The sequence below is a fragment of the Ursus arctos genome, unplaced genomic scaffold, assembly GCF_023065955.2.
Source record: "Ursus arctos isolate Adak ecotype North America unplaced genomic scaffold, UrsArc2.0 scaffold_13, whole genome shotgun sequence".
In the NCBI taxonomy this organism is placed as follows: Eukaryota; Metazoa; Chordata; class Mammalia; order Carnivora; family Ursidae; genus Ursus; species Ursus arctos.
Window position 1 is genome coordinate 49,885,835 of NW_026622797.1, and position 21,675 is coordinate 49,907,509.

Here is a 21,675-nt window from a genome sequence, read left to right on the forward strand (position 1 = left end):
AATGTGGTGACTTGGAGAAAGCTGGTCACCAACCTATAGTTTACAGTACGACCCCATCTCTTCTCCCCTTTCGGCCCACATTACACTGCGGACAGTGCTCACATGCACGCAAACAGGCATTCCGGCTATCTACCCCCCTACACAGCTGCCCGGGACCACCCTTAAGGCCGGGGCATGCACACTGGCAGTGAGGCCCACTCTCCCTCTGGGGAACAGCATCTGGAGAATTTGCAGGGAGAATTCCAGGGCACCACTCTCCTGAAGTATGGTCTAGAAGGAAGGCCAGAGATCAGAGTGGGCATGTCCCCTTGGCTGTGAGGAAGAACGGGGCTGGAGAAGAGCCAGAGCAGCCCTCTGAAGAGTATGCATCTGGCAGGGGCCCCTCTTGCTCTGGTTGAAGGGACATACTGCTACTCTCTTGGCAGTCCCACCCCTTCCCTTCCTCTAAGAGATCAGGCACCCTTTTGAAGAGGTAGCCATTAAGGAACAGAGGAAAAGCGCACCCCTCCACGGCAAGCTTAGATTTTGGCTCTGGAGAGAAATGGGAGCCAACATGTAGAAGATTGGACAGGTCTACCTGCTAAGGGCCTGCAAGGCCAGGTGAGTGCTTGGGTGTGTCTCCGTGAGTCCATACCGGTGAGTGCACCTGCGTGCATTTGTGGATATGTTTGTGTGTCTGTGTCTGTATCCATTAGTGTATCTGTATATGTGTGTCTGTGTTTCTCTGTGGTTGTCTGTATATGTCTCTGTGTCTGTGTGTGTCCCTGTGTATCAGTGAGCGTGTCTGTGTGTATATCTGCGTATTTTAGGGGGCCCACTCCAAGACCCAGCCCACATGCTTACATGAGCTTTATCTGTGACACTTCCAGGGTCAGGAGGGCTCCAGGCTCACTGGCACTGTGCTACAGAAGCTTCTGGCCTGGAGTGAGTCCTGTGTCTCTGACTTGATTGTCCCCATGAGGCCCAGGACACTGTCCTATCAGTGCAACCTCAGTGCCCCCACTGACCTCCAGAGAAAGCCCAGCCAGGCTTTGCCAAGGTGAGTTACTGAGACAAACTAGCAGAGATGGCAGTGATAGAACTCAGTATGGATGGAGTGAGGGAAGTGGCTCGCTCACCACCTCTGACGGCAAGGGACATCAGGGTGGCATTCTGGAGGGCAGACTAGCTGTATCTGTGAAAAGATTTTAAAATGCTCATGCCCTTTGGCCCAGTAATTCCTCTTCCAGAACTTCATCTTTGGGGGATAATAAAAGTGACGCACAAAAGTATATGTAAGCAAATGTTCTTTATAGTAGCCTTTCCAACAAAAAGTGAAATGGAAACGATCAAAAGTGCCTAAATAAAGGGAAACAGGTTGAATCTTTCTCACCCATCTGTACAACAAAATACAAGACAGCCATCAAAAATTATGCTGTGGGCATAAATGTTTATTGACAAGGAAACATGTTGATAACATGTACTCAAGTGAAAATCAGTACACTATAATAAAAGGGCATAAAGAATAATCTAATTTGGTTTTAAAAAGTTAATGAATAAAAAAAAATGATAAAGTTTGGAAGGAAATATGCCAAAATAATAATAGTAGTTATCAATGAGGATAAGCTAATGAGTCTATTTTCTAATACATCATATTTTTATTTTCTAATATAATCATAACATGTATACACAATTAAGATAATTATGTATGAAAATGTACATATAAATAAAATGTATACCCTAATGAAAAGATAGTAAAGCTTTTGTAAAGCAGCTTGGCAGGGTACATTGAAGAGATGCGGAATGGAAACCGTAGACGAACCCCTCCGTTCATGGGGAATTTAATGAACAGGAGCCAAGCAGTCAGGGGAGGGCACTCAGCCTCCCTCCCTCATCCTCTGGGGACTCCTCAAGGGGCCCCTTAAGGGGAGTGGGAGTGAGGGCAATCCATCCTGCTCTGGAAAATGTGCAGGAGGACAGCCAGATTTAGCTTCTGACATCAAGGCAAGGAACACCAAGATTCTATCCCCTGGCCCTTGACTTCTTAATAGTGACAAGGTCCAGGCTACGTGAGTTTAGTAATGACAAAGGAAACACTTCCCAGACTGAATATGATGAAAGCCTAAAACATTGAGAAGTTGTGAGACCACATTCAAGCCCATCAATGTGTGGTTGGTGACCCTGTCCAGGTGGGCTGGGCCCAGTGCTTGAAATCAGCCACAGTGACTCATCCTTCACTGCCCTGGACAGCAGTCTCTGGACCTAAGCATGCAGTAAGGCCTCCAACAGTCTTTTAGCAGGGCAAACAGTTCTCAAACTAATATCACCATGGCTCCCATAGTAGATATAGGATCCCAAACAGACAGAAATGTAGACTTGAGCCTCAGTGGCCTTCTACCATCCCCTCTTAGCCAGTGTGATACTTTACCCAGTAAGGGTGAGGCATGTCTGGGTGAGTTTGTTACACCAGGGTGTAGGAAAGGCCAGGACTCCCTTGAGCATCTCCAGAGGCCAGAAAAATCGTATTTTGTTATTGTGTTTCTTAAAAGCTGTTCTTCAACCTACCCTTGCCTCCCTAGGTCACTAAATGTCAGCTCTGTGTCAAAATGCAACATGAAGTGGGTTCATCCGCCAACTTCTCTTTCAGGGCAGGCCCTTGGGTTCCATAAAAACCACAGAGTGAAGACCATGCCCTCCAGTGGGCTGATTCCTTCACCAACAGTTAAACCTGAACTATGATGAATGGCACTGGCTGGAAAATCACCAGATTCTTCTAGAGAGCCAGCCTGGGGTGAAGCATGGCAGGTGCTAGGTCTTGTTATGGCAAAAGTCTGGCTTTGCTGGGAGCAAATTACTCTTCTGTGGTTTGTTTCACCTTGGAGCCCCTCATAATTAGTCTAATATCAGGCATACACAAGGTGTTTTGATGATGTTTATAAACCCCACCTCTGCTGACAAAATGCTTCAGTGACTTCCCACTGACTCTGGGATGAAATCCAGACTCCTAAGGATTGCCCACAAGGCCATTCAGCAACTGGCCCTGCCCACCTTTTCAATGTCTTCCTCTGAACTCTGCTATACTCCCTTCTTAGATTTCTCTGCCTTCCTTTCCCAGCTCCTGTTCATCTGGCTCCTATTTGTGCTTTAAGACTTGGCCCAGACAACACCTCCTCTAGGAAGTCTTCCCTGACTATTTCTTTCCTACCTCCTAGGTAGGTTATAGCTCCTGTGTATGCCTATCTCAAAGCATTTAATGTAAAGTGCCTTTTCCTGACACTTCTGGGTCACCTGATACCAAAGTTTTTTGAGAGCAAGAACTGTACCTTTTGCCTTTAATCTAATAAAGTGCCTAGAAAAAAAATAGGAGATCTATAAACACTTGCTAAATGAGTGAATGACTTTTGGCATACGAATGGAAATGGTTCTGGAATCCACACAATAGACTACTATAGTTCTGATTTGCAGTAAAGGTCAGTCTCTAACTTTAGGTCAGTGTGGCTGGTATAAAATTTGGGCAAGATGTTAGAACTGATTGTGAAAGACTGGTTTTCTAGAATTTGGAGAAGGAAGCAAAGATCACTAGAGGCCAATATGGATTCAAAAAAAATCAGGTCAGATGAACCTTTTCCTCAGGAAATATAGCACAGGAGGTGTACCTGGATTTCAGCAGGATATCTAGAAAGGTTCCTCATGATGTCCTTGGACATCAATGGAGATGTACATCAACAGAGATGGACATCAATGTCCAATGAAGAGCATAGTCTGGGTGACAGGACAATGGATGGGCTACTGGCCACGGAAAGACTGTGCCCAGAGAGTGTGGTCAGCCTGAAGGGGACCCTGAGGGAGTAGCACAGGGCTTGGGGCCAGTCCTGGCATACACTGTTAGTAATGACTTGAATGAGGATACCAAGAGCAGGCTGACATGAACCTGGGAGGGAGAGAGAGTATGCTGGATAATAAAAATCCAGATTTTTAAAAAGACTTCAAGAAGTTCAGAGTGGACCAAACTGAATAAGAACAAAGCAAGTAATATGGCAGCAGCAGAATGCCTGAAGGCAATGTGTGGGCTTCAGACGACCATTAGCCTAATGAGTCATCCATGAAGCAGCTGCCAATATCTAGCACACTCATGGGCATGAATCAAAGCAGAAACACAGACAAGTATGCTTTCCACTGGTCAGATGATCTTGAATTTAGAGGGGACCGACCAGGATGGGAGGGCTGCTCATATAAAGTGGTTGAAGGTTTAGTCTGAAGAAGAGAAGCCTGGGCTCGGGTCCTCTGCCCAGGGGCACCCAGGTGAGGGAGGAGCACAGCGCCTGCTCCCTTTTCCAGCTCACGCGCCCTGGCTTGGGCAGCACCGATCTGGAGAAAGGGATAAGGATTTGTAACCCACCACCCAGAGGGGCACCCGTTAGGGTTTGTGCTACCAGAACAGTTCCTTCGTTGTAATTTTACCGAGGCTTCACACATGCTAGCAATAGTTAATTGCTAATTAAGTTTCTCTGACTGACCTGCCTTTAGATATCTAAAGGCTTGTTGGGAGGGGTCAGAACCATGATCTGTGGTGTCGCAGGGACAGAACTAGGATCCATGATGTAGGTGGTTGGGAGGCCAAAGCCACCTCAGTAGGAGCTGCTGGAAACAAGAGCTGCCAGGAATGGCCGGGGAGGGTGGGTGGGTTTGGAAGAGAGTGAGTTCCCTGTCATTGCAGATGATCTGGAAGAAACTAGACGTCCATCAGGCATAGAGTTTGGAGGAATCTAACCTCCTACTGTCCTCTTATTCCAAGACACTGGCAGGCAGTGTGCCTTGGGTTTCAGTTATACCTGATAGGGGTTTGCCCTAATACCCGCATTTCTTTCCTAGACAATCCCATCTGCAATGTTGGAGTAGAGTATATACAGAGGGGTTGAGCAGATCTTGAGCCACAAAATTTTTGTTCATTTTTATTGTGGTAAAATATACATCCCATAACATTTGCCATTGAAACCATTTTTTTTTTAAGTAATCTCCACACTCAAGGTAGGGCTCGAACTCTTGACCCCGAGATTAAGAGTCACATGCTCTACCAACTGAGCCAGCCAGGCACCACCATTTAACCAGTTTTTAAGTGTAAAGTTCAGTGGCATTAAGTACATTCACACTGTTGTACAATCAATCTCTAGAACTCTTTTCATCTTGCACAACTGAAACTCTTGTTGCCACTAATCACCAGCTCCCCATTCCCCCTCCCCTCAGCTCCTAACAACCACCATTCTACTTTCTGTCTCTGTGAATTTGACTACTGTGGGTACTTCACAGAAGTGCAATCATGCAGCGTTTATGCTTTTGTGACCGGCTTTTTTCACTGAGCATAAGGTCTTTAAGCTTCATCCATGATAAGCACGTGTCAGAATTTCCTCCTTTTTTTTAAGGAGAACCATAAAATTTTTTGCTTCAGGCCTGTTTCTAAGCATGTCCCACCGTCATCACCTGTGTACCTCTGGTGGAGAACCTCTGAGCTGCAGGGACCAAAAGGAACCACTTCACCCCGTCATCAGAATACACAGGACCACATTTGGGTATAATTGAAAGCTTAAATGAAATAAAGTGTAAAATCATCAAGCTCTGAGGAAAAATGTGTCCCCAACCAAGCTAGTGAATTCTCTACCTCGTCGTTAAAAACTGAGGGATTTATTATAAAATTATGGGGAATATTTGAAGAGCTTAGAAAAATATAACTTTGAGGGAGAGATTGTTTTAAAAAATTAAGCATGTTTTGCTAACTCAGGTTTTTAAAAAATGGTTGAATTTCAAAGGCAACTGGATTCATATCTACCTTATATCATATCTACCTGTTCTTATATCTACCTTATATCATATCTACCTGTTCTTATGCTTCATCTGTTAATGATCCTGAAAGCTCTGGCCAAATATCCACACACACTCTCTCATTCTGCCTTTTCAGCAATGTTTAGAAATAGTCAAGTCAACAGTTGAAAGCTCCAAGGACTGTGTGTATGTGTATTGTACATATTAAATACATACTATTGTTAAATACATATTACATAGTGTAACCATGGATTCCAATATATATACACACACAAAAATCATTGAAACTGGTTTCCTTTGTGGAGGGATAACTGGGGATGGTAGAGTGAAGGAGAGGTGGAAATGTTACCTTTCTGATAGTTTTTTTTTTTAATTGTACATTTAAAAACTGTTTTCTAGGTAGTGGAATTATGGGCTATTTTAGTTTCTCTCTTCTAAATTTTCTGTATTAAAAAACCAACACAGGGAGTGCCTGGGAGGCGTAGTCAGTTAAGCATCCAGCTCTTGATTTCTGCTCAGGTCATGATCTCAGGGTCGTGAGACAGAGTCCCGAGTCAGGCTCTGTACTGGGCATGGAGGCTGCTTGGGATTCTCTCTGTCCCTCTCCACCTGCTCCCCCTGCCTCACTTGAACACGTGGGCATGCATGCACACATGCGCTCTCTTTTCCTCTCTCGAAAAATTTTTTAAAAATAAAAAAATAAAAAATCAACATAGGAAATGTTGCTAAAAACAACTTATTCATCAACAAACGCCAAGGTTACTTTAAAAAACTGGCCAAATCTGAAATTAGCCAACAAGCATTTCTAATTTCTCTCCCATAATTTATTAGAAATCAATCTTTTTCCAAAATTAAAATGACAGCAAGTAACTACTACTCTGAGTTAAGCCTCAGAATTCATATCTTCATTCTAAGGGAGTAAGGGAAGCATTAGGAATAGTGTTAAAGGGAAAGTCTTCCTTGTTTGGGTTTCTGTTACAAAAAAACATACTCTAAAATGACTAACCTTCAATACATACCTCTAGTCCACCATCCTGGTAATTTTCCATTAATCTCTGTATAAATTTTTCAACAATTTGTGGTCTGCTAACGGAGAAGTTTTCTTTCATGACATGGTGCTTCCAAAGGTCTAGGGGGGAGAAACACACCAATGGTAGTATCATGAAACATTGAACAACAATCAATGGCTACTCTCTGAGACATAACACTGGGCACAAGAAGCTGCTATTTCCAAATACACAAAAACTAATGGGTGAGGCAGGGGGAAGGGGGGGGGTGGTTGAGGTCACAGAATCCTCCAGAACATAGGAATAAGGAAAATCTCTAACAAGATTCCTAATAAAAAGATTTGGAAAAGTACTTCTGAAGCCCAGTGAACACTATTCTGTTATTACAATTAAAAATCCTGAATTAAATGTTATTGTTGATCCAACATGATATCTATTTTCATTAAGTCCCTACATACAACTAAACAATTATTTTGGCCTAACAAAACTAACAGAAATAAATGAAGAGCTATTATATTTACAGTCGTAGACTAGAAATGTCCAGAGCTGACAGACTATGGATTGAAGTGGCAACACGCTGACTTATGAGATGAGGCATATACACAGTTATTCAGAGTAGTATTGTTTAGGACAGCAGTAGCTTGCAAGCAACACATAAACTGGGGTTCATCCTTCCAATGGAATAGTATGCAGCTATAAAAAAGAGAGAAACATCTCCATGTATCGATATGGAAAGAACCATAGTTTGTTACATGGAAAATGCCAGGTGAGGAATAGTGAATATAAAGATATTCTTATCTTTTATAAGAAAGATATGATAAATATAATAAAGGAAGGGCTATCCCCTCAAGCCTATTTAAGATTATCACTCCAGAAATAAAGCATTCTCCAATATCACTTCTCCCCCCTTTCCTGGGTCATTCACAATAGCACACGTTATTTCTCCCACCTCATAAAAATCCTTCTCTTGACCCCACTTCCCCTGTCAGCTATGGTTTCATTTCTTTGCTCCCCCCGCCTTTTTTTTTTTTTTGCAAAACTCTCAGAAAGAAAGACCTATCTTTACTGTCTGTGACTTCTCTCAAAATCTTTCGTAAGCCTACTGACCCAGCTTTCACTTCCACCGCTTCCTGAAACTGATTTTGTATTAAGTACCAGTGACCCCAACATGACTAAAAACATATGTTTTACTCGACTCTCAGAAGCATGTCACATAATTTGTCATATTCCTCCTGCTTGAGAAACTTTCATCACTAGACGTTGTGATACCACTCTGTCCTCCTTTTCTTCTTCCTCACTGTTTGTTCCCTCTAGGTCCCTTTTGCTGGTTGTCCTTTTCCCCTCCCCACCCCCAGCTCTTAACATTAGAGTGTCCTCAGACTCAGCCCTTGGTTCACCTCCTTTTTTTTTCTATCCACACTCATTCCCTTGGCTATCTCATTTAGCCCCATGGCTAAATATCATCCGTATGCTGACAACCTTCAAATTCAGATCCAATAGTCACCTGGCATCTCTTCTTGGACGTCATTTGGGCATAAATAAGTTGTCATTTGGGCATAAATAAATTCTTGATCTTCCCTCTCTAACTTGCCATCTAAGCTGATGGCAATTCTATTTTCCCGATTTCTCAAGTCAAAAATCATGGAGTTATCATGGACTATTCTCTTTCTCCCACACCCAGTACACAATCCATTAGTGGTTACTTCAATAATATGCCCTGAATCTGACCACTTAATAGTTCCACTGTTCCCAGCCTTGTTTGAACCACCATCTCCCTGTGCTCAGATTATTGCAGTAGCCTCCAAAGCAGCCTCTCCCTTCCTCCACCCTTTTTCCTTTACAGTCCATTCTCAACAGAGCAGCCAGAGATATTCCATTACAATATGTCAGATCAGGGGCACCTGGGTGGCTCAATGGGTTAAGCATCCAACTCTTGATGTTGGCCCAGGTCATGATCTCGGGGTTGTGAGATCAAGCCCCGAATTGGGCTCCAAGTTCAGCAGGGAGTCTGCTTGAGATTCTCTCTCTCTCCCTTCCCTCTGCCCTTCTCCCCCTTAAATGAATAAATACATCTTTAAAAATAAGATAAAACATGTCAGATCATGTCACTCAAAATATGGGACAGGCACCTCATTGCATTCAGAGTAAACGCTAAAAGTAGGCCCTGCGTGATCCGTCTTTTTGCACTCTTCCTCTCTGGTTTCATTTCCTACTACTCTCACCCATTCTCTCCCTTCTAGCCACACTTGGGTCTTTCTGTTCTGTAAACATGGAAGTATGCTCTGCTTAGGTCCTCTGTGTGGGCTGTACTTCAGGATGGGCTTTTCTTTTGTCTGTTTATCTGTCTGCCCAGATAACCACATAGCTAACTCCCTCATCACCTTCAAACTTTGCTCAATGTGTCACTTTTTCCATGAAATCTATCCTGACTACCCTATTTAAAATTGCAGTGTGCCTCCTTCAAACCCCCACACCACCATACTTCTTACTCCATTATTTTCTTATTTCTTATGTTTATTGCTTATTATCTGCCTATCCCCTTCTAGATGAAAAACTCCACAAGAGTAAGGAGTTTTGCTCCATGAAAATAAGGATGTATCCCCCAAACATTGCCTAAAATAAAGTAGTCTAGCACATACTAGGTGCCCAGTAAGTGGATATTGGATGAAAGACAGAATTAACATATGCATAAAGAAGCACCGATAGTATATATTAAAAAAACTAATAAAAGTGGTTACATGGGGTGACAAAAGGAGGTCAGTGGTGGCAATGAGATCTCTACACACATATATTTTCCTATTGTTTTGAGTTTTGAACCGGGTGAATGTTAAAAAAGTCAAACTTAATATGACAGTGCTGGAGCTGTGGAAATATATCAACACTCCTTAACTTCCATATGGAAGAGCAAAAGCACATGTGTATGTTTAATTATGTTGGGTAGGGCCTACTTCCTTGTGCACGGTGCCAGGGGAGTCTGCAATTAAAGAGAAACCTATGGAGTCATAGGTAGAAGCCAAGCCCTGCCCCACTCCCTTTTTTGTTGTGGGGGTGCTGGCCAGCAGCAAGAGTACACACAGAGCCACTCCCCATCCCCAGCTGTTTTTAATTTCAGATGTGATTTCCTACTCATACTTTCATTTTTCTGACGGGAGGCGTGGTGCACACAAGAGGAAGCATCCAGCACAATCGTCTCAGAAATGTGGATAAGACAGAGCAGGAGCCCATGGTATTTCCAATTATCTTATTTATTGGGTGGTCCTGATTTTGAAAATGGGGTTCCAGAATTCTTCAACAATTGGCTATTTTCCATGATAAACATATAAATCTGACTTTGTTTTTCCTTTAGGATAATAAAGGTGAGTAGACATAACACCATTGTCCTAGCATAGTCGAAGTGGAAAATCCAAAGAGTTAATGTGCCTAGAAGTTCACAATTCTTAGGATGTTTAAGCCTTTTTATAAGTTTAAGCTTTGACAAAACAGAGCTCATGTATATTTCAGAGATTTTTCAGACAAGAAATTGGATACTTTTTCCAGGGCACATTAGCTGGTCTCTGGCTCACAGAAAAGCCTGGCGAGGGACCACATGTGCCACACACTTCTGGTTTGGGGACCATCACCTGGCAAATGCCCACAGAGGTGGTTTTGGGGTTTAGCTCCAGGCTGAGCCAAAGGGGAAGTATTTTACCAAAGTGCTGGGAAACTTTCCCACCATGCTTCTTCCTCATGAGTTCAAGCTCAAACATGCAAGTACTTCTGTAGGCAGGAGTCAGGGGAAGCCAGGGAGAGTAGAATTCATCCAACAGAAGTAACTCCTGGCCAAGTGGAGTTGGTGGTCTCCAAAAGGGTCTCATTTTCCGTGTGTGTGTGTGGTCATGGCTTCTTTAGGATGAAGCAGTTTCTGACGGCAGAATGGAGGTGGGTAGGAGACAGCACACTGGAGGTTAAATTAGGGTGTTGTTCTTTCCTCTCATTCTATTCCCAGGTCCTCTGACTGCAGGAAAATTTGACTTCCTGGTGGCCAAACCACTTCCCGTCTCTCCCTCTATGAACACTCCCTCTACCCTCCAGTCAGCCTCCTCCCTCTAGGAAAGGCGTCTTGGTTTCATAGCATTTCACTTCTCTAACACAACCACTAGCGTCTGCCTAAATGGCTCCTGGGTCCTGAGCCAAGCAGAAGTGAAACTTGAAGGAATCCAACTGCCAACCAACATTCTCCTGACCACTTGGGGGTCCCCCAGAAGGTGGGTAGGTTGAAACCTTATTGCTTCAAGGATATGTATGTATGTATTTTGTACTCCTGTGTTTCTCAAACTGCTCCCCAGAACACTAGTCCCTTGAGTTGATGATAGATATTCTCAAGGGGAGAAAAGGGTTCTGTAATCAAATAAATTTAAAGAAGGTTTCAGTGGGTGGGGGGTTGGGGTAATTGGGTGATGGTCATTAAGGAGGGCATTTGATGTAATGAGTCCTGGGTGTTATATGCAACTGATGAATCACTAAACTCTACCCTGAACATAATAACACACTATATGTTAACTAACTTAAATTTAAATTAAAAAAATTTAAAAATAAAGAACATTTCATTCTCTCTCTTCTGGAGCTTTATAGTGCACACTATGATAGGCTCTGAGAAGTTCTGGAGCAAAGAAACCTTTTTCATATTATTTATAAGTTTCCCAAACTTGTTTTGGCAAAAAACAAACAAACAAAAGCTTCCCCCTGCTCCTCAACCCTTGCAAAACACAATAGAAATTCTTTCCTTGCAATCGAGACTAAAGTGTTGGTTTGTTAATCAAAAGAAGTCTGTTAAACTGGACAATACTTAAAAAAAATGACCTGCAGTACCGTAAACATTTTATTTAACTTAAAAATACCCAAATATACAAATATTTGCCAGTTTTCTAACATAGAACTTAGGCCTTTTCTTTGTATGCACCCACTCATTGGAGTTCTGTACTATCTTTCTTCTAGAAACCATAACACATCGTGTGGTTTTCTAGTGTGTGGTTTATTGGTTTGCTTGTTTCTTTCTTTTTATGGAAAGAAAACTAAAAGACCATGAAATAATCCAAACGTATCATTTTTTTTTTTAGGACAGTTTTAAGTTCAGAGAAAAATTGAGCAGATAGTACAGAGAGTTCCCACATATTCCCTGCCCCCTCAACCCCCAACGCACAGCCTCCCCAACTACCAACATCCTACACCAGTGTGGTACGTCTGTTACAACTGATGAGCATACACTGAAATGTCATTATCACCCAAAGTCCATCGTTTACATTGAGGTTTACTCTTTTTTTTTTTTTTTAAGATTTTTTATTTATTTATGTGACAGAGAGACAGCCAGCGAGGAGGGAACACAGCAGGGGAGTGGGAGAGGAAGAAGCAGGCTCCCAGCGGAGGAGCCTGATGTGGGACTCGATCCCAGAACGCCGGGATCACGCCCTGAGCCGAAGGCAGACGCTTAACGACTGCGCTACCCAGGCGCCCCTACATTGAGGTTTACTCTTGATGAGACTATGGGTTTGACGAATGTATAACTGGCATCTCTCCACTATTATATTTTCATACAGAATAGTTTCACTGCCTTAAAAATCCTCTGTATTCTGCCTGTTCATCATTCTCTCCCCTCTAAACCCTTGGCAACCACTGATCTTTTTACTGTCTCCATAGTTCTGCCTTTTCTTGAATATAGTTGGAACCATAAAATATGTAGTCTTTTCAGGTTGGTTTCTTTTGCTTTGGTAATATACATTTTTATCCATGTCTGTTCATGGTTTGATAGCTCATTTCTTTTTAGCATTAGATATTATTCCATTGACTGGATGTACCACAGTTTATCCACTTCAACTTTGTTTTTATAGAACAGATCTCTTTTCGTACTCCCATTTCATTGGTTTACATAATACTTAATTAAATTACTCAAACACAATGACGAGAAAAACTGGCACGAACAGGTTTGGAGCAAACAATGATCAATGATGCTAGGTAAACATAGTTAACCCAGAGACTGTAATTAGCGAGTATTTTGCCAGCTTGTGTTACCGAGGGAATGGAAAGCTTCAGATAGCCTGTGAGTCTGTTAGTGCGGGTGTTGGAGAGAACCGCTGCACTAACATGTTGAGAAACTGGTGTTCTAGGGCACACTGCTGGGAATGCGGGCCTTGACCATGCTCTCCTAAGTGTTTGGATTGTGCTTTACTCAAGCAAAACATTTTTGTCCACTCACTGTTAACATGTGTATATTTATGTATTTCTATCTACACTATTATCACGGGCTAAGATTGTATAGCATGATATGCTTAGGGTGAAGCTCATCATCAGTGAGAATGGATCTCAAACCACATTCCTAAGAGTTTTCTTGACCTTTTAAAATTTTTTGTCTGACTTCTTATCAGATGTGTTTATCTTTTTAACCTCACAATGTGGCTGACTATAAGCATGTACTGGGATTAGAAGTGTCTCCACTATTTCTTAGTGCTTGCTTGTGGATTGTCTCGAAATGGTCATTTCAGGACACCTCAGCGTGGGGTGTGACATGTGACTTCTTACATATGGATTTAATCTATTTAGAAGCTCTAATATTTCCTTCCTACACCCCTGGGATATAGGCACTCCACTTTGGAGATTGCTGACCTTATAAATGCTCAGAGAAATTGAGAAAATCAATTAAGAATGACTTCGGTGCCAAAATGTCAAGTATGGGGAACAGCAGTGCTTTTCTGAATCAGTGGAACCCAACTCTGTGCTAAGCCAAGCCCCAAGACTTAACAAGGATGTCTGGAGCAACTTTTTAAAGTTCTCAGGGGAGCACCAGTTCAGCTACAACAACCTAGCACCGGACCAGGTGTGGCTGCTGCATTTTCAGATGCTCTCTGATAAACTTGAAACTCATTCAGAAGTTATACAAGAAGATTAAGCTCCGAGACAAGATGGGAAGGAGGGAAGAGACAGAGAAGTATTGGAGGGTTTGTTTCTGGCTGATAATAAATGTAGACACCAGAGTTGGCCGACAGGGAGAGAGAAGACCCTGAGGGAAGGACAAGAGCTTGGGATATCCCCTGGGTCTCAATACTCTCCATTCCCAACTCCCTCTGTAGAAACTCCTAGTGCCAAGCTAAACCTGACCACAAAAGGTGGTCTCTGCATGAAGAGGCGGCCCCTGTTGGAAGCCCCATCCACTATGGCATCTTCTTGCTGCTGAGATGAACAGTAGGTGGGTGGCGATTCCAAGGTTTTGCCTTCTTTGAAGGTTCCCCAACCACAGAGGTCTCAGGAAGACTACACTGAAGAAAAGTCTATAGAAGTACCCCTGGCACACAGCAGGGACTCCATCACTTACCCTGGGGGAACTCACTACAGGAGGACACCCACATTGAGTCAGCCTAACAGACCCAAAACAAAACCAACAATAACAAAACACCCTCACTATTGGCATTAGTTTTAAAAGTTATGAGTATAGAATCTCAACAAGAGCTTAGAATTGGCCAGTACACTCTAACCAAAGTTTTGGTAATATCACCCTTACCACCATTAACAATAACTCTACCCCTCCCCTCTGCCTGCCTCCCACCAGCCCCTTACTGAAGGTTCTTTCCAAGCACAGCTGACAGGCACCCTGCCCCAGGCAGCACACAGCAGAACCGCAAAGCAAAACTGCTTCTCCCTTCCCCCACCATCCAGGTGTCTCATTAAACCACAGCCTGAAACATGCAGATGGGTGCACCTGCTGTGTGCCTGTGGATTTTCTCCCAAGACTCGAGGGGAGCCGCCTGGATGCAGCAAACATGGCACCAACAACAAGTGCTTTGTGTCTTGTTTAATGTTCTGTAATTGAAGTGCAACCTCACTCAGCTCTCTGGTGACATTTCTCTCTCTGGTGACCTCTCCAGCCAAGAAGTGGCTTGCCCTCTCACTGCATAGCCTTTTCCCAGAGCCCTGTTTACAGAATTCAGTTACTCGAAGCACTGATAAAAATGACAATGTCTTAGGTGAGGACATAGATTATTAATGCACATTATAACGTCTGTGGACTTTGTCTCAAAAGGAAAACCTAATTTAGTTTGCGAGTCAAACAACTTCTCCGTCATTTAAAGGCTGTGGATTTTCCTGCAGAATTAGCAGGAGTCAGGAGTAGACATTGAAGTTCAGACAGGACCGGCTGCATAATCTATGGCACCCTGTGCAAAATAAAAATGCAGGGCTTCTTATCCAAAACGCAGGGGGACAAAATCACCACGGTAGGTACTAAAATCTAGTGCCTTCTTTCTTCCGTGGTCTCTCTCTTGACCTGTCATGGTGTTTTTATTTGCTTTTAATGTTGCACTCCCCAGGCATGAGAACGCGCGCAAGGCAAGTGCGACCCTCACAGGCACCCAGGGGCTCCACCCTGTGACCGGAAGCATGAGTGTATGTGTACTTACTGGACGGCGGCCCCATGCCCTGGCCAGGAACAGAGAAGTTGAGCCAGGCATCTTTCCTTCCTGGGGGCCCACTGTGGACAGGCAACCCCAAGGGTATTGTAACCTCTATCCTGGGCTATTGTACGAATCTAGGGATAGGTAATAGGCTTGCTCCCACTGAGTCACCCATCAGATGTACCATAATGTTGCCAGACTAGGGTCCTTGAGATACTACTAGGTACACATATCCTGATCTTCCTCCTGCTCAGGCCCCCAGTGGAGTAGAGGACTGCAGCAATTGCAGGGTGGGGATGCTGAGGCGGAGGTTGGGGTGCCTAGGGTGCCAGAGAGCAGGGGAGTAGGCAGCTGAGAACCCCTCCGGGCAAGGTGGGGAAGCAATAAGAAGTGGGACTCTGTGTAAGGCATAGGCTCTAAGTCCTTGGTGCATGCTCCATGGACTCACTGAATTCCAATTACGAAACACAAATTCTAAGTTAAAATCAAGAGTTTCAAGACGGTATCCATAGAGCATTAAACCCCAAGTAGTGCTGGGTCCTGTGTGAGTACACTGATCACATGCCTGTGAAGTGATCCTGACTTTAGACTTCAGATGAAAGGAAATAATTGTGATTTCCTTCCCACCTCAAATACATGTATTTGTAAGATTTTTGACATATATGTCATATATATGTATTGTGTGTATGTGTCTGTATACACACACACACACATACACACACACTTAAATATATTACAAATAAGGAAAGCTTATGTGTTTTACCCATTTCAACTTTATTTCAGTTATGAGTTAATCATCAGAGTTGAGACTGAACTTAACAAATGTTCTCTATTTAAAAGAAATTTAAAAGACTTTAGGTGGAAGGAAATACATCAAAGTGTTACTAGTTCTCTCTGGGCCAAGGTGTGAAAAACTAATTTTTACCTCATTTTCTGGACATTGTGGTACTTTTTAATCATGAAAATGATACATGGATTGCTTTTATAATTAGGAAAAAAACCCAATAAATGCTATTTTGTGAAGTAATAAAATAAACATACTTTACCTGTAGGGAGAGTACACTGCTCCTTGGATTTTTCTGATATCACCAGTGCTATCTCTCTGTTAACTTTTCTTAATACTTCTTGGATCATATGAATTTCAAGATTTTCCAGAAGTTTCTGAAGCTAGAGTAAGAAGTTTGAGAGTCACTTTCTACATTCAGCTTATCCTCTGAGCAGCTAAGTCAAATTCCTACAGAAGGGTCTGGGGCTAGGTCCTGTTCTTCAGATACTCTCTCCCAGGGAAGAAAGAAGGGTTCCTTTCTTGGGTTTCCAAGTGCTTCTGCAAGGGTAGATATACCTCTTTGGAGACCAACATCTTTTCTTCCTGGCCCACATCCTAGGTGATAAAATACCACCCTTTTTTACCAAGTCGTGCGAAATAGCAAAGTGTTCAATGTCTGAGGTGACCTCATGTGTTTTGGGGGTCTCTATATGTGGCCAGGAATTTTATGAGAGGTTACTACAAGAGAAACCCCTGGGCCTGAAACTCTATTTAGTTATCAAGGAGGATTTCATGAGAAGACCTAAAATTCCAAACAGGACCAGGAGAAAACTGTCCCAATAACCATGAGCCCTTACTTTACCATTATGCTTGTAGAGTCCATGTTTCTCCCTGTCAGAGGACCCCAGGTACTAGAGAGAACCAGGGCTCAGAAGGGTAAGCAATGGGCTTGGGACTGGGGTGTGTGTGTGTGTGTGTGTGTGTGTGTGTGTGTGTGTGTTGTGGGGGTGGAGGGTCGGTTGCCACTGGATTCTTGAACTTCAGGGGACATGAATCTCTCCACTGACATTCAAACAGCTGGAAGTTTTGCTTGCCTGTTACAGTAACAAGGAGAATACAGCCTTGCGTGTTACAGATACAGGGGAACACAGCCATGTGGAGACTGTGTCCCGGGACCAAGGTGAACAAACACTTGGAAAAACAACCTCTCACGTAGATCATCTAGGACACCAAGTGGACTAGTGTGTAAATCATGTTGTCTTATTCTCGGAAAAACAGTCATCTTAAGCTCTCTTAAATACTCCATTTTCATGGGTATGTGTGTTGCGGGGGGTGGATAATTGTGTGCTAGATTCTAAGTTTAAGATGCTAGGGTGTTCTTGGGGGTGCCTGGGTGGCACAGTCGTTAAGCGTCTGCCTTCGGCTCAGGGCGTGATCCCAGCATTCTGGGATCCAGCCCCATGTCAGGCTCCTCCTCTATGAGCCTGCTTCTTCCTCTCCCACTCCCCCTGCTTGTGTTCCCTCTCTCACTGGCTGTCTCTCTCTGTCAAATAAATAAATAAAATCTTAAAAAAAAAAAAGATGCTAGGGTGTTCTCTATCATACATAGTCTTTTTTTGTGGTAGTCTACCTTAATTAGAGGAAAATCAAAATATGAAGATCTAGACTTACAAAATGGAGATATTCGGGGTAGTTATTTGCTTAATCAAAGCTCCACATGCTTTTAAATACTTAGTTCCCTCTGAGCCTGTTCAATGATTTACATACCTTCAATCTCCACTTAATGTCTTAGAAAAAAATGCCACTTGGGTATATCTGTAGTTTTACATGCTTAATGCCATAAAGCAAAATTTCAAAGTCACATTCAAAATAGTTTCTGCATACCTGCTGAGTTTTTATTTCGATTTCTGAAGCTCCTTTGGGGGGAAGAATAGACTGACTACTTATTATAATACTTTCGAATTCATCTTCTTTCCCCATCTGCCTAGCTATAGCTTTCATGCTGGGGTAGAGAATGTCAGTTCTATTGAAGAAGAGAGACAGAAATTAGCAAACAAACATTTTTTCTTATTCAGATTCTCTATTATTTTCCTTGACGTTCTGTTTCTTGTCATCATGTATAAACCTCCCAACCCATTACAGACACTCACATCAACATCTAAATTCATCACAGTTGCCGCTCCCTTAGTCAATATTAAATCCTGAGGCCTTTTCCCATTGGGTACATTTAATTTCAGTCTTCATTCTTCAAAATATTGACAAGTTTTCTCATTCCCTAGTTACCAGGAAAGCTGGCTGTAATAACTTGTAAGATAGACCATTGGGACTATGCCACCAAAGAGAACCTTCTTGTGCCCAGTAAGGTCCAAGGATGGTGAGTGGATGCTTAGTGAATGCTTGTTTGATAACAGACACATGGCAGAAGCAACATGTCTTTCCCGCCAGCTAAGTCATCCCAGCTAGAGCCTGAAGCTGTGAAACCACCCCACCCCACCCCACAGACCTAAGACCTCATGTTGCACCATATTATACCTCTGGCTGCAAAGCATGAAGCTCTCAGAGACTCAATACTTGGGTCTAATGGGGCAGAAAATGGAGAGGAGTTCACAGCAGCAGCACCTTGCTACCCAGGGCTCACTGGGATCTTATGAACTAAAAAAGCTGAAGAGTCAGCACCATGGGGACACTGGAGAAGCACAAGTTCCCAGAGACAGAACTCTAGGAAAACGATATACAGTGTTGCTTGGTGGAACCCGGCGCTGTCCGTGCAGTCAACAGAACCCAGCTTTTCCTGTAAAGCACTGGCTATAGAGACACATTGCCCAGCTTCCTCTGCCTAGTGGGGCTGGGTGTACCAGGATTATGGACCAAATCTCACCCTCAGAGTAAGGGGAGGAATTTACCAGACCTCAGATTCCACTCATTCACAAAAATTTCCACCTTAGCAACACTCACCCATAGAGTTCTGAGAACTGTTTGTGGAAGGAGACAGAATCGTTGTCCTGGCCTCGCAGTTTGAGTCGGCCCCAGTGCTCCTTTAGCACTTCCAGCTGCTTCCACAGCACCAGGAATGATCTCAGGAAAGCAAGGGACATCACTGCATTGCATGGGCCCCTCAGCAGCCTGGAGGCTTTTGGGCTGCTTTGGAATGGACTTCTGAATCCTGGCACTCTGGACAAATCTGGCTGAAAGCATTACAGAAATTCTTCTTTATTAATCATAGGTCAATATAGGACGACCTTTTACATGTAGTCCATGCAGAAAGGAACATTATGGAGAATGCCTATTCTCCCCAGGAGGAATGGTTCTCAGGTTTACAGCACATTTGGAGCTGAGAGAGGGTAAGCATCCTTTCTAAACAGATAGGATACAGAAAAGAGGGAAATGTCTCCATTTCAGCTTTCTGCTTGAGTCTTGAGCCACTCATTTTAAAAACTCTTTTACTCAGGTACTAACATTTTATCTGCCTTTGAAAAATTGAGCCTTTCATGTTTAGCCTCTACATTCTGGAAAGTGCCCTTCAACACACTTGAGATTTAATTCCCCATCACAGTAGAGCTGTAATATAACCTTAAATTAGGGAATTTACTTGTTTTATGGATAAGGAAATGGAAACATAAGTTTATCTTATCTCCTATTCCTTCTCCCATCCTTTAAAAGTTTACATGTCTCTTAATTTGAATTTATTATTCAACAGGCAATTTTCCTTTAGAATTATGATTTGTTTATTCATTCATTGGTACTTTCTTTAAATCAGTTTGTTGAGGGGCTGCTCTGAACCCTGGAAGATGTGGAGGGAACAAGGTTTTCAGGTCCCTCTCTCCTGCAGCCAGGGTGTGAGGGCCAGAGTCATCGAGAGAGTGACAGACAAAATGGAAACCTGCACCCAGGCCTTCACCCTGATGATAGGGTCTCAGTCACAGGAAAAGGAGCATTGCTTTGCAGACAAAGATACAAACCTGGATCATGAGGTTACAGCAAGAAGGGCCTCAGAGAACATTCAGGTAACAGCACCCCAGACACTCAAGTTTCCTCCCTTGGAGCAGGAAGAACACCCACCTAGTGTAACTGGATCCTCCGTCAGCACTATTAACATAATCTACAGAAAGGCTTGGCTGCCAGAAAGAGGGTTGGTCAGAGGCAGAGTTGGCAAGCTAGACCCAGGGGAGAGCCCACAGCTCCTGTACATAGCTGATAACCCCTCAAGTAGCCTACCTCCTCCCTAAGCAGCTAACCCAAGATTTCCAGATTTGTTTTATCTTCAGGAACCTTCCATCAAATAAAACCTTATGCAGTGACGGAAAGTATTCAACAGACCAAGGCTGAGCATGGTGACAGGGAAGGGGCAGCCTACAGGTCATGTAGCCCCCTCTGCTCAAAAAGCCCCAAGATGCCCCTTTTGAAGGGTTTGTGTGCAGTTTCACCTGAAGGCCCAGCAAAAAAAGGACAGTTTGAAAAGCACCTAGACTATATAAGGAGATTTATTGGCTAATCTAAAAGTAAATGGAGGGGCAGGGGCAGATGAACTCTCCCCAGAGATGGAGGATGCTACTGGCAGATGCCAATATTGCACGCACCACCTACCCTGCTAGCACAGGTGGGCCAACTCAGATGCAAAACCCTCCCAGCACCACCCTGCTAAGACAAGCAGGGGCAATGGGTGATGGCATTATCGGTCGCCTTGCTGAAGCCAGAGCAGGTGCCCATTGCAAACACTTCCCTGCTCCCTAGCTGGGGCAGGCAAGAGCAAGCAATAGCAGCATGCTCCCACTCCTTGGCTAAAGCTGGTGAGCACAGGTGGTTGCAACACTCCTGCACTCACTGTAGGCCTGGCAACTGTGAGCAGTCCCAGCATTTTCCTGCTCTCAGCCTAAAGCCAGAATATGCACATGGACAAGACATTCCTTTCTCCTGTTGCATTCCCAAAGCCCCTGGGCACATGCAGTCAAGACATTTTCCTGCAGCCTTTCTGAAGCTGGAGAGCATGCCCTACCCCCTACAATCTCCAGCTGCCTAGTTCAAGCCAGTGGATAGAGGCAATCCACACAGGGGATGCTCCTTGACTGCTTGGCCCTGGTGGCCAAGAGGACTGACATTCCTGAGCTCCAAGGGAATGTAACAATCAGAAAGATAGTATGTGGCAGGCCATACTCCAGGGCACTGCAGAGGGCAGACTGAAGCCCAACCCTGGCTTCCTGTGAAAAAAGTCTGTTTACTTAGCCTGCAGCTTCAGCCTGAGAAGCAGGCTTCAGGTTTTCCCTACATCTAGAGGCTACAGAGATGCTCCCAGGGAACGTAAGCAGGAAGACACCATCCTGTGCACCTCCTATGCCTTGATACAGCTCAGTAAGTCCTCCCAGAAAGAGCTTATACACTCATGTACAGTCCCAAGTTTTGCAACTGTCACCCAGAGGATACTTCAGATCTTTTGGTCTGGAGGCCAGCAGGGATTATGATTGTGGCTGCACAAGACTATATTTGCATGTATATTTTAAAAGATTTTATTTATTTATTGGAGAGAGACAGTGCATGAGTGGGGTGGGGTGGGGGAACAGAAGGAGAGGGAGAAGCAGATTCCCTGCTGAACAGGGAACCTGACACAGGGCACCATCATGACCTGAGCCCAAGGCAGATGTTTAACCTACTGAGCCACCCAGGCACCCCAATATATTTGTATATTTTAAAAGCT

At 43.7% G+C, this 21,675-nt stretch overlaps 1 protein-coding gene and 1 long non-coding RNA gene across 2 annotated transcripts in view; one reads left to right on the forward strand and one right to left on the reverse strand.

Moving 5' to 3' along the window:
• Positions 1–21,675, reverse strand: part of LOC113264754 (coiled-coil domain-containing protein 162-like) — a 53,023-nt gene that overhangs the window by 16,237 nt on the left and 15,111 nt on the right. The window contains exons 5-8 of the mRNA XM_026511665.4: positions 18,942–19,171; positions 17,871–18,009; positions 16,267–16,387; positions 6,816–6,925 (exon numbers count right to left, since the gene is read on the reverse strand). Coding sequence (XP_026367450.3) covers positions 6,816–6,925; positions 16,267–16,387; positions 17,871–18,009; positions 18,942–19,171 — 600 coding nt within the window. The remainder of the gene's footprint in view (positions 1–6,815; positions 6,926–16,266; positions 16,388–17,870; positions 18,010–18,941; positions 19,172–21,675) is intronic.
• On the forward strand, positions 9,950–12,585 carry LOC113264755 (uncharacterized). Its single transcript, XR_006410996.3, has 3 exons — positions 9,950–10,029; positions 10,789–11,047; positions 12,139–12,585. It is a non-coding gene; the product is annotated as an uncharacterized LOC113264755 (long non-coding RNA).